This window comes from Diceros bicornis, chromosome 20 (genome assembly GCF_020826845.1).
Source record: "Diceros bicornis minor isolate mBicDic1 chromosome 20, mDicBic1.mat.cur, whole genome shotgun sequence".
In the NCBI taxonomy this organism is placed as follows: domain Eukaryota; kingdom Metazoa; phylum Chordata; class Mammalia; order Perissodactyla; family Rhinocerotidae; genus Diceros; species Diceros bicornis.
Window position 1 is genome coordinate 5191335 of NC_080759.1, and position 16957 is coordinate 5208291.

General features: G+C 58.3%; 1 protein-coding gene across 8 annotated transcripts in view; it reads left to right on the forward strand.

The window, feature by feature from the left end:
• Nucleotides 1-16957, forward strand: part of MYO9B (myosin IXB) — an 86899-nt gene that overhangs the window by 58534 nt on the left and 11408 nt on the right. For 4 of the 8 annotated variants that reach the window (XM_058563650.1, XM_058563651.1, XM_058563653.1 and 1 more), the window contains exons 12-26: nucleotides 1469-1610; nucleotides 1913-2117; nucleotides 2641-2719; nucleotides 3843-3932; nucleotides 5231-5344; nucleotides 6675-6714; nucleotides 7720-7842; nucleotides 8747-8827; nucleotides 10580-10690; nucleotides 11939-12061; nucleotides 13182-13331; nucleotides 13415-13581; nucleotides 14324-15217; nucleotides 15917-15995; nucleotides 16162-16301. In XM_058563650.1, the coding sequence (XP_058419633.1) occupies nucleotides 1469-1610; nucleotides 1913-2117; nucleotides 2641-2719; nucleotides 3843-3932; nucleotides 5231-5344; nucleotides 6675-6714; nucleotides 7720-7842; nucleotides 8747-8827; nucleotides 10580-10690; nucleotides 11939-12061; nucleotides 13182-13331; nucleotides 13415-13581; nucleotides 14324-15217; nucleotides 15917-15995; nucleotides 16162-16301 (2538 nt within the window). The remainder of the gene's footprint in view (nucleotides 1-1468; nucleotides 1611-1912; nucleotides 2118-2640; nucleotides 2720-3842; nucleotides 3933-5230; nucleotides 5345-6674; nucleotides 6715-7719; nucleotides 7843-8746; nucleotides 8828-10579; nucleotides 10691-11938; nucleotides 12062-13181; nucleotides 13332-13414; nucleotides 13582-14323; nucleotides 15218-15916; nucleotides 15996-16161; nucleotides 16302-16957) is intronic. The other 4 variants (XM_058563652.1, XM_058563654.1, XM_058563656.1 and 1 more) reach the window with 4 other exon arrangements.

Here is a 16957-nt window from a genome sequence, read left to right on the forward strand (position 1 = left end):
CTGAAATCCACTGACTAAATTAGATCCCTATGGCTGCTGTAATAAATCACGAAACAGGCAGCTTCCAACAACAGACATGTTCTCTCTCACAGTTCTGGAGGTCACAAGTGCAAAGTTGGTACCAGTGGGCTGAAACCAAGGAGTGGCAGGGCCTCGCTCCCTCCAAAGGCTCTAGGGGAGGGTCCTTCCTGGCCTCTTCCAGCTTCTGGGGGCCCCAGGTGTTCCTCGGCTTGTGGCCGCATCACTCTAATCTCTGCCTCTGTGATCGCATCACTGTATCCTCTTCTTATACAGACTCCAGTCCTGTTGGATTAGTGCCCGCCCCAGTGACCTCATCTTAACTAATTACATCTGTAAAGACCCTGTTTCCAAATAAGGTCACAGTCACTGGTTCCGGGGATCAGAACGGAGACACATCTTTATCGGCCCCTTGTTGGCTGCTGAAGTCCCTGTGGGCTGGGGTGGATCAGGCTCACCTCCTGCCTGAGGCCAAGTTCCCTTCTGGGATGGGGACAGACACGATCACTCACAGCCAGTGTCCGGGAAAGGATGTTCAGATAAGAGAAGGGGCGGGGTGTGAGGAAGGCTGAGTCGTTACTCCCAGGAAGCTCCCAGAGCTGGATCTGGGGGAGGAATGTGAGGCAGGGCCAGGCTGAGCCAGGGCAGATCTGTCTTTGTTTAAAATTTGCTATTTTTGTCCATCATGGATTTTTTTTTTTTTTGCATAGATTTGAATTTTCTAAAATAACGCATTAAAGTGTTTTTTGTCCCTACAACTGGGTGAGCAGGTCCCTCACTGTCCGCATCATTTCCCCGGCCCTGGAAATGATGTGCTTTGTAGCTGCGGACTCTCCCCCCGCCCCCGTTAAGCCGGGGAGCCTGGCGTTAGCGATGTGGGCGCACTGTGCGCTGCCTGTGTTGGCCATGAGGCTGGGCACGGGGGGTGGGGGGGGGGGCGGCGGGCCAAAGCTGACTGCGGCATTTCCTTCTTGGGAGGCAGAGCTAGCCAGGTACAATGGGTCCCTTATTCTGCCCCTGTCTCTCGGCCCCTCCCTCTAATGAGAGCATGGACAAGACTCCCTCTGAGCCACGGCATCCATGTACAGACAGATCCGAGACCAGAAGTCACCCAGTGGGTGCTGGCATTATTCCCAGGAGCTGCCCATGGTGGGCCCAGGTCCCCGTCTCACCTGAGCCAAATGTTCACGTGGGCACCAGGGCCCTGGCATTGCGCCACACTGCCCCACTCTGAGTCCACTCCGCAGCTGAGGGCCTCACTTCGCCCCGGGCCTCTTCGTAACAGAGGGCAGGTTCCCTCCTGGCCCGAGGGCCGTGTGTTCCGCTTCACAGCTCAGAGCAGCCCGAGCAGCCACCCGGCTTGCCTGTCGGCGGAGGGCCTGCGACCTGACGTGCAGGGTGGGTAGCAGCCTCTGCTCCTGCAACTAAAGGTTTTGAATCCTCTTCCCAGCTTTCCCCACGCCACAAGCCAGACCCTGCTGGCCAAGTTCAAACAGCAGCACGAGGACAACAGGTACTTCCTGGGCACCCCCGTCATGGAGCCAGCCTTCATCATTCAGCACTTCGCAGGGAAAGTGAAATATCAGATCAAGGTACACGTCTGTCTGTGTGTCCATTGTCACTCAAGTTGAGCTCTGCCTGGGAGGCAAGAAGGGGACCACGTGGGTGCCCTGGAGGCCCCTTCCCTCCGGCGCTGGCTCGCTCATCTCCTTTATCAGTTGTGCTGGGTGAGCTTCCAGGGAGCTGGGACCCACCCCGAATCCCCGACTCCATGGGGGGGGGGGGGCGCTCTCTGTTGTTGGCATGGCCCGCCCCTCTGCCGCTAGCCCTTCCCGTGCTGGCCTCCAGGGCCACAGCGGCACCAGCAAGTGACCCCGCCTCTATCCCTCGCCAGGACTTCCGGGAGAAGAACATGGACTACATGCGGCCAGACATCGTGGCCCTTCTCCGGGGCAGTGACAGCTCCTACGTGCGCGAGCTCATCGGCATGGACCCTGTGGCCGTGTTCCGCTGGGCCGTGCTCCGGGCCGCCATCCGGGCCATGGCTGTGCTCCGGGAGGCCGGGCGCCTGCGGGCTGAGAGGGCTGAGAAGGCTGCAGGTAGGAGGGGCCTGTCACTGTCGAGAAGGGGACACTCAGAGTCCATTTTAAAGTGCACAACTCATTGGCATGTAGTACATTCACAATGTTATGCAACCATCACTTCTATCTAGTTCCAGGACTCTGTCATCATCCCAAACAGAAGCGCCATCACGAAGTATATAGCTTAACCTTGTCATCCTCACAGGCAGGCAGGCGTGTCTCCGTTTCTCTGTGAGGACAACTGAGGCTCAGAACAGCTGAGCGGCTCCCCAAGGGTGGTGTGGCTCCAGATAGCAGCCACAGGGTTCCTTTTTACCATGGGCGTCAGCTAAAAGAACCAAAAGGATAAAGCCTTACCAGAAGTAGGAATAAATGGTGCTGTTTTGTGGGTTCAGACGCTTCACAGACCCCTGCTCTGCCCCAGTTTGAGTATCAGGCTGCTTCTTTAAGATAGGTTCAAGTCAGGATGGCAGCCTCCATGGAGAAGACGAGGGCCGTCGGGCTCCGGCTCCCCACTCCCTCTGCTCTGTGTCCTTGGCAGGTACAGGCAGCCCTGGCGCCCACAGTCACCCAGGAGAGCTGCAGAGAGGAGCCGGCACCCCGTCGGAAAAACTGTACCGGTGAGCGAGAGCTTGCTTTGTCCCAGCCCAAGCCAGTAGACAGCAGCATTTTTCAAAACAGTGCCAGAGACCCTACACCCTGAACCCAGGTCAAGGCTGACCCGAATCAGGAGGCCAGCAGCTGCCTGAACCAGGAAGACCAGAGGCGAATGGCATCTGGCCACTTTTCTGCTCACAGAAGGGCAGGCCTCGGGGCGTCCTCTGCTGTAAGGGATGTGGGCAGCTCAGTTTACAAAGGATCCTGTTCACGGCCAGTCGTGGCTATTGGCGGGTGGGGCTGAGGGGCTGCTGGCCATGCAGTGATGGGCTTGATTTAAGAGCGCTTCCTCCGCAGCCTGGCCGGGGTGTCCCAAGGCAGATCTGCTGAGTTACTTCCCTTGCAGTCAGACACGTGGATGCCTCGCTGCACGTGAGAGGGCGTGGGGTGTTTCCTGGCCACCTAGGAACAGCCGAGGGCCCTCCACATACCCCAGTTTGTATTGAGTCTGAAAGCGAGCAGGCATGTGCTCCCAGGAAGGTGGGGTGAAAAAGGCCACGCTGGACAGACATGCAAGGCCGTGACAAAGCCAGAGGAGGGACGCTTCTGGCAGCCTGAGAGAGCAGGCAGGCTGCATTGAGAAGGGACTGGTTGAGCCAGACAAGGCAGGCAGGGTGTGCCAGCAGCAGGGGCAGCATGTGCAAAGGCCCTGGGGCAGCCAAGTCCCCAACTTCTTTCTCAAGACTCACAAATTCCCAAGGAGCAAGTCACTAAATTTTCAAACATGAAAAAGTCATTTTATTTTTGAGTCCTTTGTAATGAAAACTTCAAGAGCTTCATACAAGTGTGTGTGTGGAGGTAAAGCTAGCACCTGGGTAAGTGACCATATGTCATCTGTCTGAAAGCACAGGGTGTTCTTTTTCTGCTTTAACAAGGTGCATTTTTAAGTCAGCTTTTTCACCCCAAAAGGAGCAAGAGAAAAAAATGCGTCCCCCTATTTGCTTGTGGGGTTTTTTTTCCGCTAAGACTAAAAGTGGCCCCTGAGCCGCAGTTGCTGAAATGATGTGAGTCTCCCCAGGGCCTGGCCCCCAGGCTGTGGGTCTCACTCTGGGAGTGCGTGTGGTTTATACAGATTCTCCCTTTCAGCTGTTCAATGCTAGATTTCTCATTTGACGGCTCTGAGGAGTTCGATGTTAGCGCTTTTGAGGACATCATTGCTTTCTATGAAAGCAAGAAGTAAGTAGAAGCGAGGCCTTCGAACCCGAGACCAGGGAGGCACACGGAGAGAGCCGTTTCCCCGAGGTGCTCAGCGCGGTGTCCAGGGCCAGGAGAGAGGGCCCATCGAGCCTTTGGCTGGGTCAGGGGGTGTGGGCCAAAGCTGTGAGCCTCGGGCAGGGCTCTGGCCACTGCACTGACCACTCAGGGTGTGGAGGTGACATGTGGCCCTCTGTTGTTTTTGCTCTGTGCCTCCCTGGAGGGTGAGGGAGCAGAGGTAAGTGTGGCCGTCCTGGCCCTGGGCATAGTGCATGGAACACAGACAAGGGGCTGCCGATCGGGGTCTTTCCAGGCCAACTGCCCAGAGCTTAAACATGTATTTGGAATAACTGCAATGAGGAATTTTTAAAAAATCAGAACCTCCCAACTCATCCTACAGTCATTGCTACCTCATTTCCAGAAGTCCTGTCAAAGACGTTTGTCATCTGGCCATGCTTCATGGGTATCCATTTTCAGAGGTTTTGATTTTTGTCTCTAAGCCATTCTCATTCTCGTGCACTGGTGTCCAAGTTTGGGCCTCGAACATACACTCAGGCCTGAACCCACAGCAGTTGAACAAAACAACGCTAATAAGATTGAATCCTATGGGGTGAAGGCCTCCTGTAACTGGAGTTTCTCCCTGCTGGCTCTGCCGGTCACTCTCGAGGGGGCCGTCCCGCGCGCTGTAGGGGCTGCGCGGCATCCTGGCCTCCACCCGCCAGATGCCAGGAGCACCCACCCCTCAGCTGTGACAAGCAAAAATGTCTCCAGACATCGCCAGACGTCCCCTGGGGGGCAGCCTCGCCGGGGTTGAGAACCACTGTGTGAATTCCAGTTCATTCCTCCCAAGGCCTTTCTTGAAGCCGACAAGGAGGTTGACATGTGGCCATAGAATCATCAAGAGAAACTAACCTGCTGCTTCCCACAGAGACCCTCTGGTCTTCTCTTTTCAGTAGCCCCTTGATGCCTTTACAGATGCTGCAAGGCTCTTCAACATGAGACCTTTCTCAGTGATCCGAGATACCATGTTGCAAAATCCATTTGGCCTGAAGTGACCCCCGCGCCCCAGAGGAGGGGGTCCTCCTTGGGGTGGGCGGCCACTCTTGGCCAAACCCCCTTAGTGCAGAAGGGAGAGGCAGCGACGTGCAGGCTCCCCCCGCTGCATGTTTCGGCTCCAGTGGCCTGGGGACGGACCCGACCGTGCTGGGGACCCCAAGGTGGTGGGCCCGCTGCTCTAACTCGGTCTTCTCTCTCACTGCGTTCCCCCCACCACCCCTCAGCGATTTGCATGACCAAATCATCAAGACCATCAAAGGATTGCCCTGGCAGGGTGAGGACCCCCGTAGGCTTCTCCAGTCCCTCAGTCGGCTCCAGAAACCCCGCACCTTCATCCTGTGAGTTCCCCGAGGCTGCAGGCGCCCCCACAAGTGCAACGACGCCCTCCGCGCTCCCGGGCCCCGCCACACGGGCTCCCCGTAACGCCGTGTCGGCCGCTACAGGCGCTGCGCTGTCCTGGGGTTCCCGTCTCGCACCGGCCATCGCTGAGTGGCCCTCGTAATACTCCCACCCCGGCCCCGCGCCACGGCCCTGCCCTCGCCAGCTCCCAGTGCCCCGCGCCGCTTCGCAGGGACGCGCCTCCCGCAGAGCATCTGCTCTCCTGCCCCAGGCGTGCAGAGCGAGGCTTGCTTCCCCCACCTCTTGGCCGCTGCGAGCTTAGGAAGGAACCGGCGGCAGGTGGGCGGGCGGTTTCGCACACCTCCACGCAAGTCGTGACCCTGGTTTCCGTGGACGGCGGCGTGATGTGGTAGGAAGGGCCCAGAAGCCACACAGACTGGGTTTGGACCGGGCTCCCTCCCGCTAACTTGCCGTGTGGCCTGAGTGCAGGGGTGGGGAGCTTCACACCCACAGCACCGTTGGCGGCCGCCTCGCAGCTCAGCTGGCCGAGGGCAAAACTCGTGCCCACAAGGGGGCCAGTCTTGAAATTTCTTTCTGTTGTGCCTTATTCCACCCCACGGGGATTAAGCTGAAACCTGACACACTTGCAGATCTGTGGGGCACCCTTTCCTCAGCTGGTCCTAAAAACAAGCCAAGCTGCAATTTTTTAAAAATTTTCTCTTGTCTGCAAGACTCCATAAAGAGTCTGAGAATGTGGGGGCCACCCCCCTCCCTCAGCCAAAAGATCTGCTTTCGTCTGGAACTTTCCCTCCCTTGCAAATCCACAAGGCGCTCGACCCAGGCCTCATTTCAGTTCTGGGCAGGGCAGCCCCTGCCTGCCCGCTGCAGGGTCCGGAAGGGGCTCCTTGGGCCTGCTTGGTGTTTGCCAACGTGTAGCAGAATAGAGCGGGGACACCTAGTTGGCATCGGAACCACGCAGAGTCCCTGGAAGCTCCACGCAGGGCATCCCCCTGTCATTTCGTGGGATCCGTCAGCCACCCCGTGGCTGGCCCTCGCAGGTGCACATTCTGCCCTACAGTAGGTTACCAGCCCAGCCTCTCCTGCACTCCAGACCCCCAGGGTTCCCTGACCAGATGCTCCTGTCACCTCACTGAAGCCGGTGTGCGCAGACAGTCCTGGGAGAGGCGGCGGCTCGTTGCACTTGTGCTTCTGGACTTTCCGCGTCCTCCGCTCTCGCTCCATCTAACCCGCCAGGCGTGGCTTGCTGAACTAACCCAGGTCCAGACGCTGTGCCTTCTGCTCACAAAACCATTTTTAATATTTTGACAGGAAAAGTAAAGGTATCAAACAAAAACAGATCATCCCAAAGGTAAACGCACACAATACCATCTAACACCACCTTGCTTTGCCTGTCTTGAGAGCGCCTAGCTCAAGGCATTTTCCAGAAAACGGGTGGGGGGCGGGGGGAGCGCTTTTAACTTCTCTGGCTTCTTCAGTTCTTTCCTCTTCTCCTCCTTCCCCTCCAAAAAACAGTGTCTTCTGTTGCAATGATTTGGAGCTGTCTTTGTTTCGGTTTCCTAGAAGCAGGGCCTGAGATGGAGGATGTGCACAGGTGGTTTGGGGGGGCCTCCCAGGAGGAGGAGAGCGGGTGGGGAAGCAGGCTGGGCAGGGAGGACCGAGTGAGGAGGTGGGCGCCACCTAATCCCACAGGGAGCCCGGGATCATGAACCGCTCTGCAGAGGTCATCCTGCCCAGAGGCAAAGAGACCCTCCTGTCAGACCCCCACATCAGAGTCGTTAGCTGTGGGCCACCTCCACGGGGCAGGATGGGATGCAGCACCTCCTGGCCATCAAGGGGAAGGATGCCCTTCAGCCAGGGCGGTCCTACCAGGAAGGGGCAGCTGGGTGTCCCTGGCAGGCAAGACCCCACCACTGGCCTGGGGTGGAGTCTGGCCAGGCGCCCTATCTAGTCTTCACGCACAGTGTGCGGACGGAGTGTGAGGTTTGCAGAGGGATAAGAGCAGCCTCTTGGTGTGGTCAGCAGATAGGACAGTGCTGGTCCCTCTCACCAGCCGACAGGGAGGGTTGGCACGTGCAGGAGGACACCCTGGGTGAACTCGCACAGAAGCACGCAGGGCTTGGCGCCCCCTGAGCTGTGCAGAGGAAGGCGGTGCACCATAGCTCTCGGCTTCCAGGCAGAAGAGGCTGTAATTAGTCCTCCTAGAGCCTGGCTCAGACCCAGGGTCACCCTGCTGCCCACCAGGCGCACCTGGCACTTGTGAGGGGGCGTAGTTCTGCCTCTGGGGACATCTGCAGTGCTTCCAGTGCCTGTTGGGGCCGGGGAGGGCAGGCCAGACCCTGTGTGTCTGTCCTAGAACCTGCTGGACTCCAAGTCCCTGAAGCTCATCATCAGCATGACCCTGCACGACCGCACCACGAAGTCCCTGCTGCACCTGCACAAGAAGAAGAAGCCACCAAGCATCAGTGCCCAGTTCCAGGTAGGCAGCCCGGGGCAGCAGGGGCAGTGCTGCACTCAGCCTGGGGCTCGCGTGGCTTGGCCAAAACAAACCCAACACAGGCGGCTCGTCATTATCTTAGGAGTTCCCAACCTTGACACTACTTGACACTGGGGCTGGATCATTCTCTGGGATGGGGCCGTCCTGTGCATTTTGGGACACTGAACAGCATCCCTGGCCTCCACCCACCAGATGCCAGTAGCATTCTCCAGTCATGACAACCAAAAATGTCTCCAGACATTGTCAAATGCCCCTAGAGGGGCCAGAACCATGGTTTAGAACCACTGAGTTAAAAGGGTCACGGGTTAACGTGTTAGTTAATGTGACTGCTAAGCTGTGTCCTTAGATCATGTTTCCCTTTTTTCTCTGGCTGCCAGGAAGCTCAGGAATACCTTTTTTTTAGGGGGTCCAGTGGGTGCTGACCCTCACCATTAGCTTTGTTTGTTCCTTCCCTCTTTCCTCGATCTGAGTCTTCTGTTCACACCTCAGTGGTTTTTTGTTATTGCCTAAAGTGGGAGCTCCCACAAATGTTTTATGGAAACAGCAGGCCAGAGACCAAAATCCCTGTATCCGTGGTTCCTTCTGAGGCTGACACGTTTTAAATCCCCAGAAAGAGTTCATTTAGTCCCACCCCCTCCTGCCTTCCACCTGAGACAAAGACAAGAGCTGGGTGGCCCTGGGAAGAAGGTGGCTCTTAGCCATGGGAACCCACAGCTCCCTCGGGGGCTCCCAGGGGTAGTGCACCCTTCGGTCAGAACATGCAGCTGCAGCCTCCTGTGTCCCGCACAGATGCCCCTCGCTGACAGCAGCAGATGACCTGGGTCCCTCCCCCTGAGCAACGGGCCCCTGGGGGTCCCAGCTCAGCACCCTCCCCCTCTTTCCCCAGACGTCCCTCAACAAGCTCCTGGAGGCGCTGGGGAAGGCGGAGCCCTTCTTCATCCGCTGCATCCGCTCCAATGCTGAGAAGGTGAGGGCTCCCGCGTCTCTGCGAGGTGAAGACCGTGGTCTGGTGGCTCAGCTGGGGGTGTTCCTGCATGCCTTGGCCTCAGGGTGGTCCAGGAAAGGCCTCAAAGAACCGAGTGTTCACACGGGTTCCAGGAACCCTGAACGGCATGCCATAGCTGGCCAGGGGTGGAGGGGGTCAGCAGGAAGCAGCAGAGGTGGCCCAGTGGCCAGCTAAGAGCAGGGACATCGTCTGGAACGTGGAGAGGCCCAGAGAAGGTTTGCTCAAAGAGGGGGGGGTCAGAGGTGCTTCTCAGATACATCCCAAAGTGGCCGGTGCAGAGAATGTACCGGAAGAGAGGGGCAGAGGTGACACAGCAGGGACACAGAGCCCGCTGCCCATCTGGAAGTTTCTGGAAAAGACTCTTGGAGCACTAGTGGGGCCCTCACCGCTGGGCTTCCTTCGCCCCAGGGGTCCAGTGGCCATTCCGTCCCCTCAGGGACTTTGCCCAGGGGCTGCTCAGGGTCTGGGCTCCCTCCTGGGGGTGATGAGACACCTGGGCGGGAGCCTCCTGGCGACTCTGTTCACCCACCTGTCCCCTAGTCTCTGCTCTTCCCATTCCCCTGGCTCCCCCCTGCTCCTGGGAGGCTCCACTAGCGTCTAGAGCCTGGCCTCTCCCTGCTGGCGCTGCAGCTTCCATCCTCCCAGGCAAGGACCCAGAGTCGCGCCATCTCTCCCGTTCCTGGTCCCCCGTCGGTGTCTCAGAGGTTCTGAGTTCTGTTGGGATTCTTACTTCAGTTTTGGGCAACTTGGGAAATGCTCCATCAACACCCATCAACACGTGCTCTGGGCAGGGTGCATGCCAGTAGATGGTTTTTTGCCGTGGGGGGCTGTCCTATGCACTGTGGGGTGTTGAGCAGCATCCTGGTCTCCAAGAGCCCACCAGATGCCAGAAGCACCCCTCGCCCAGTCATGACAACCCTCCCTTCATGCCTTTCCCTCCCCTCCATCCACTTAACATCCACCAGTGTGGAGGCCAGGTCCCTGAGCTCCCGGCTTGAAGCCCACTGAGGCAGCCTCGTTTCCAGCCCCCCCAGCAGTGAGCATCTCCCTGCATCCATGTCAGCCCTTCGGCTTCCTCCTCCTCCTCTGGGCCTTCACCAGCTGCTCTCCGCCCTCCTCACTCTGCCCATTCCCTCCCCAGCCCTCAGCACTCAGCCCAACGTCCCCTCTCCCAGGACGCCTCCCACAGAGGCCCGGGCAGCGTCCGCCCTGTGCTCGCATGCATCTGCCTCCTGCCCCAGGCCGTGTCCTCTCTCTGCCGAATCCTGCGCTTGCCCAGGTGCCTGGCACAGAGCGTGAGCTCAGCACAGGTTCGGGTTGGGGCCTTTAGGAAATAACTCTTTGCAGCAAATTATCTTAAATTAGGCAGTGAGGAGGGGCATCTGTCTCCCAGGCACCAGGAAACAGAGCAGATCAGATGCCAGGTTTTCCAGAAGAGATGAATTCCCTGAGCACTGCTGCTGAGCGGCTCATCTCATTATTTCTCTTTATTCCAAAAAGACTGTCTGGAGCAAGGAACGACAGACAGATCCGCAGGTGCCCACGGCTGCTGTGCTGGGGACATTCCCAGGCCAGCCACACCTTGGTGGTGTCTGTGTCTGGAATCCCTCGGTGTGGCAGTGCAGTGGGAATTGGCACCTCGTCCCACAGCTCCCTGTCCCTGGTCGCCGTCTGGCCGGGGCGCCTGCCCTGATCACTCACATCCCGTTTCAGAAAGAGCTGTGCTTTGACGACGAGCTGGTGCTGCAACAGCTGCGCTACACGGGCATGCTGGAGACCGTGCGCATCCGGAGGTCCGGCTACAGTGCCAAGTACACGTTTCAGGTACTGCAGGCGCCTGCGTGCACACATGTGGCTGCCCCTCTCTCAGAGCCCTTCTCTGCGACACAAATCCAGCAGGTTACCTTACCCGAGGGTTCCCCGCCCACCCACCCACCCCAGGCCCTGTTGGCATTTGCCGGATCATTCTCTCTTGTGGGGGGCAAGTTTCCTCGGAGAGGTGGCTGGGCCCAGCCAAGCCTTGAAGGATACAGAGGTGTTAAGCCAGGTCAGGAAGAGGGAGTTACACAAGCAGGTCCCCACAGCTCTACCCTCTGTTGAGCATCTTAATAAAGTGATAGACACTTATATTCAGCTCTTTTATTCTGGCAACCAGCAGCAAGAGGGCCTGGTTTCTTTTTCCCCCAAATGGAAACTAAGGCCCAGGGAGGTGAAGGCCAAATCAGTGAAGACCAAATTGCTAGAGCAGTTTCTCAACTACAGTACCACTGACGCTTGGGGTGGGTCACCCTCTGTGGAGGGCCATCCTGGGCACTGGGGGGGGGTGTTGAGCAGCATCCCTGGCCTCCACCCACTCAATGCCAGTAGCACGCTCCACCCCTGAGTGGTGACAACCAAAATGTCTCCAGACATGGCCGAACCTCCTCAGGGGTCTGCCTCGCCTGGGTTGAGGACTCCTGGCTCATGCCATGAGCTGGCACCACCCATGTGCTGCCTGAGTGAGCACTGGGCCTGAAGCCAGAGGTGGCACCTAGTCCCCATTCAAGCTTTATCCATGTGGCCTGGGGACTTGGCTTCATCTGGGCGTGCCTCCCTTTGTCCACAGACTGAAAAGAAGGGCTTTCTGACCCTTTATTAAATAGGAAAGGCAAAATTACAGAAAAAGGAGAAAATGCTGATGTGTTTGACTAATCCTTGGCTCTTAAAATTTGAAATAATTGTTTACTGACGAGGCACGTGCCTCCACTGTGACCCAGCCCTCCATTGAGCTGTAGGCCGTGAGCCCCTGAGGGTAGCCCTGTCTCCTGGCCGCCCTGACAGCGCCAGCACCCACAGGCGCTCGACAGCCACTGCCGCCGACTCGAGACCTGGCCCTCTGTGTCTGCCAGGGTCTCTCTTAAGCTTCAGGCTGTTGCAGAAAGTCCAAGATTTTAGATTTGTCGATACCGTTCACGTCGAGCCAAGTTTCGGCTTTGGAAACTCGGCTTGACTCGGGAATTGCTAGAGCCCCGTCTCCTTGTGGGTGGTAGAAACGCTCACTGCTGCTCTCCTTTCTCGGCCCGAATCACCCAGGATTTTATCGAGCAGTTCCAGGTGCTGCTGCCCAGGAACGCCCAGCCATGCAGGGAGGTCATCTGCGCCCTGCTGGAGAGGATGGACGTGGACAGGAGGAGCTACCAGATCGGGAAGACCAAGGTCCGCATGCCTGTCCTCAGGGCGGCTGCAGACCGTGCCCCGCCCTCTGCCGTGCACAGGGGCCTCCAGGGCCGCACGACGAAACATAAGGGCTCTGCTGAGGAAGCACGCTTCTTGGGGCCCAGCACGCTATTCTTCCTGGAAGGCAGAGGGCGCACCTAAGGGCAGGGCTTGGGCGTCCCCAGGCTGTCCTGTTTCCTCACGGGTAGGCTAGGGACGGTCACACCACCCCACAGTGTTCAGGGACCGGTCTGGGAGCAGGTCTCTTTCACTCATCTTCCCTTCAGAAATCACCTCTCACCTCCGGGTGTGTGTTGGTTTCTTCTTGTTGGGGCGCCACCCGACTGTCCTTCTCGAACAAGTGCCAAGGGCAGCTCCCCATTAGGGCTTCGCCTGATGTGAAAAGTCCCCTCACAGTTCCCCAACAAGTTAATCATAGAGTTACCAGGTGACCCAGCAATTCCACTCCTAGGTATCAACCCAAAAGAATTGAAAACAGGTGTGCAAACTAACCCTTGTACACACAAGTGCATAGCAGTGCTGTTCACAGTAGCCCAAAGGTAGAAACAGCCCAAGTGTCCATCAGCTGATGAATGGATGAACAGAATGTGGTCTGTCCATATAATGGAATATTACTCAGCCATAAAAAGGAGTGAAGTGCTGACACAGTATAATATAACGGACCTCAAAAACTTTATGCTGAGTGAAAAAAGCCAGACACAAAAGGCCACATCTTGTATTATTCCACCTATATGAAACATCCAGAACAGGCAAATCCATAGAGACAGAAAGCAGATCACTGGTTGCCAGGGGCTGGGGGAGGGGGAGTGACTGCTCCTGGGGACAGGGCTTTCTTTGGGGTGATGGAATGTTCTGGAACTAGGAAGAGGTGATGGTTTGCACAACATTGTGAATGTGCTAAAACCCACTGAATTATTCACTTTAAATGGTGAATTTCATGTTCTATGAATTCTGTCTTGATACACTTAAAAAAAAACTCCGCTTGGTCAGGTCAGTCAGCATACCAGCTTGGTCTCACTCACTCCCGGGGGGTACTGTGCAGACCTCCCAGGCACAACCCGGGGGCTGTGCTGACCCTTCTTGTGCCTGCACCCACCAGGTTTTCCTGAAGGAGACGGAGCGGCAGGCCCTGCAGGAGACGCTGCACCGCGAGGTTGTGCGGAAGATCCTGCTCCTGCAGAGCTGGTTCCGGATGGTGCTGGAACGCCGGCACTTCCTGCACATGAGGCAGGCGGCCATCACCATCCAGGTCCCAAGCGGGCCCCACAGGGCTGGGGGGAGGGTGGCCGGGATTATGCACACCTGGCCCCTGAACACCTGCTTCACCCTCAGGCCTGCTGGCGGTCATACCGCGTCCGGCAGGCGCTGGAGAGAACACAGGCGGCTGTGTACCTCCAGGCCGTGTGGAGGGGCTACCAGCAGCGGATGGCTTACCGGCGCCGGAGACAGAGCATCATCCGCCTACAGAGCCTCTGCCGGGGGCACCTTCAGCGCAAGAGGTGAGCAGAGCAGGGCCCCTGCCTGGCCCCCTGGAACATTCCAGAAACCAGGAAGTTCACTCACCCAGTAGCTGCCTGAGATACCTTCCAGCCAGCAGAATTGTCAGGATGTCATTCTAGATGCAGGGTGGCTGGAGGGAGGCTGGTGGAAATCCAGTCGTCTGGCCACATGGGGCCACGGAGAGATGTTCCAGGGCTAGTGGGAGGCACTTACTGGCAAAGCCACATGTTGCCACTGGCTGCACTTGGTCTCCACCAGGGCCCTCCCACTGCACCTAGCCACTCCAGGCTGGTGAGTGGAGCAGCTGGATTCAGAGGTGGAGGGTTCAGGCCGCTGGGATCAGTCCCCAGTGGGCTCCCCTCTCCCCACGCTCACACACAGAACTCACGTGTCCTCTGGGCCAGGGACCCCAAAGGAATTCAGGGGTTCTTAACAGATTCCTCTCACAATGGACCTAACGAACGTCCCCCCGAATCAGCCAGGCTGACCCAAGACAAAGGTAGCCATGACAACAAGGGGCTATCCCCTGTACCCCACTTTCCTGGTTGAGGAGGTTCTGCTTTTCTAGAATCATCTCTGAGGGCCAGGGTCACACCACTCAGTAGAGGCAGAGCCCAGCCTGCGGGCAGCACAGGAGTCCCACCGGAAGGCAGCCCAGAGGCCCCCCAGGGCCAGGGTAGATTCTGGAGGCCGTGTTCACGTCAGTTCCTGAACCTGCTCCGTTTACCCTCCTCACACCAGCTTCCGCCAGATGGTCGCGGAGCAGCAGAAGGCCAAGGAGAAGGAGAGGGAAGCCCAGCGAGCCACAAGGGAAGAGATCTCAGCGGGCGAGCCAGGCCAGGCATCCAGGCAGGAGCTGGGCACCAAGCAGGGCCAGGAACCGTCGGAGAATGAGCATTCGGCATTGGAGCCCGAGGTGTGTCCAAGCGACGGGCCCCCCGCGGAGAGCTCGCGCCCTGAGAAGAAGGTCCCAAGCCCAGAGAAGCCTCTCCTACCCCAGAAAAATGCGGTTGAGACTCCTGAGAAAGTGCCTAGCAGCCGAGAGAAGCGCGAGTCGCGGCGGCAGAGAGGGCTGGAGCATGTGAAGTTCCAGAACAGACACATCCAGTCCTGTAAGGAAGAGGACGCCCTCAGAGAACCTTCTGGAAGGGCTGTCTCAGAGCAAGAGGAGAGCATCCCTGAAAACAGAAAGGAGAGCAGAGAAGATGAAATGCCTCCAGACACAGAGATGGAGATGGAGAACGCTTCTCCTAAAAAGCAGCCTGAAGAGCCACTGCAGGCCGTGCCAGCCACCCAGGTCCACGGAGAAACTGCAAAGGCGCCCCAGGGTGGGAGCCCGAGGCTCAGCCACATGGAACGGCCAACCAGCCTGGCCCTGGACAGCACCACCCCTGAGACCCCCAAGGACAAGAGTAAGCCAGGTGGCGGCCTAAGGACACAGGACCAGCCTGAGAGCCCCGGAGGCTCCACCCAGATCCAGCGGTACCGGGACTCGGACTCCGAGCGGCTGGCCAGTGCCGTGGAGCTGTGGCGGGGCAAGAAGCTGTTGGCTGCCGGCTCCAGCGCCATGCTGAGCCAGTCCCTGGACCTCAGCGAGAGGCACCGGGCTGTGGGGGCCCCTCTCACGCCCACAGAGTAAGCCCCACACCCTCATTTGTCCAAGCACCATGGGCACCAGGCTGGGTAGATGGGCAGGGCGGGAGGTGCTCAGCCAAAGGCCTGGCAGCAGGACCAGGGCAGCGCCACGCATCCCAAAAACAGTACGCAGCTCCATGCCCAAAAGCTGACCCCCGGTGTGTGGGAGCCCCAAGGAAGGCAGGAGGGGTGTGGGCAAAAGTGAAGATGAGGCACCTGCGCAGGCCACCCAACTGGGACCTGGCCGGGACCCTGAGCCGAAAAGAGCTGTGTTCACACGGAAAGCCTCCAGCCCTGGGGGAGGCAGCCCCTCAGGTCGAGGTCCCCACTCCCCAGTCCTCCTGGGCCTCAGTCCCTGAACGAATGGGAGTATGGGAGTGGTCGCACTCACCCAGGGGTCGGAGGAGAAGCTCTCGACACTGCCTGACACTCAGGAAATGTGAGTGACTCTGAATCTCCAGCCCCTGTCTCAGAGGCCTGCTTGGCCAAAGGAAAGAGGAGTTGGAGGAAGATGCAGGCCTTCTGCTAGGGCGAGCTTTCTCAGCCTCAGCACTGCGGACATGTGGGGTGGCTCATTCTCTGGGGTAGGGCTGTCCGTGTGCTGTGAGGTGCAGAGCAGCACCCCCTCAGGCCATGACAACCAAAAATGTCTCCTAACTCGCTTTTGTCAATATAAGCCACATTTCTGTGATCTCACAGGGAGAGGCGCATTTCCTTATCTGCCAGCGACGTCTCCAAGCTCCTCCCGTCCCCGTCCCCATCCCTGGCCAAGACTCAGGTAAAGCTCCAGGCTGTAGTTCTCACCTCTCGGGTCCAAGCCTGCTGCTGCCCTGGCAGCCCCAGCTCCACCCAGAGGACAGCTGAAGAGGGGAGGGAAGTCCCCATGACGCGGGGACCCCTGCCTTCCATCCCTCAGGGCCTGCCTGCCTTTGCTTACCTAACAGCCTGCTCTCCTGCAGCCTTCTATGGAAACCGTGGACGGGGAGCCGAGCGTGAAGAAGCCGGCCGTCCAGAAGAAAAAGTCGGGGGATGCGTCTTCTGGCGCAGATTTGGGGCTGTCTCCAGGCTCCCAGACCGACTCTAAGTAAGCGTGGGGTTTGGGAGTGGGCTCGGGCCACCAGAGGACACACAGGGTCCCTTGCCAAGGCCTCCGGCCTCGGAGCGGTCTGGTCTTCTAAAGCGATGGCATTTACGATGCACACGTTGGGCAGGCATGTGCTCTGCAGCAGCTCCACGAGGAGAGACCCGCATGGAGCCCAGGTTGATTATGGCCGGGTCCGGGTGAAACGATACCTGCTGAAGCTTAGAGCCAATCTGGGTCACCTCCTCTGGGTCCACAGAGAGCTAACGGTTGACTTTTTATGGAATCAGAACCAGCTTCCGGCTCCCCCATCTCTACCTCCAGGAATGCCTCCTGGGTCCTTGGGTAGAACAAACTGGGCCAAGGCTCCGTCCCCAGAAAGCCAGAGTGCTCTGGATGGTTCCAGCACAGAGCAGAGAGGACCGGCCTTGGGACAGGGGAGCTTTGATCTGAACGCAGGGACCGGAGGCTGAGGCAGGTGTAGAATGGGCCCGTGGTAGGAGGCAGAGAGCCCCCCACTGCAGCGACACCCCTACCAGAACAAAGCACCGCTAACCAGGTGGCTTCAAACAGGAGTTTATTCTCTCACAGCTCTGGAGGCCAGAAGTCCGACATCAAGGTATGGCAGGGCCCTGCTCCCTCTGGAGGCTCTCAGAGAG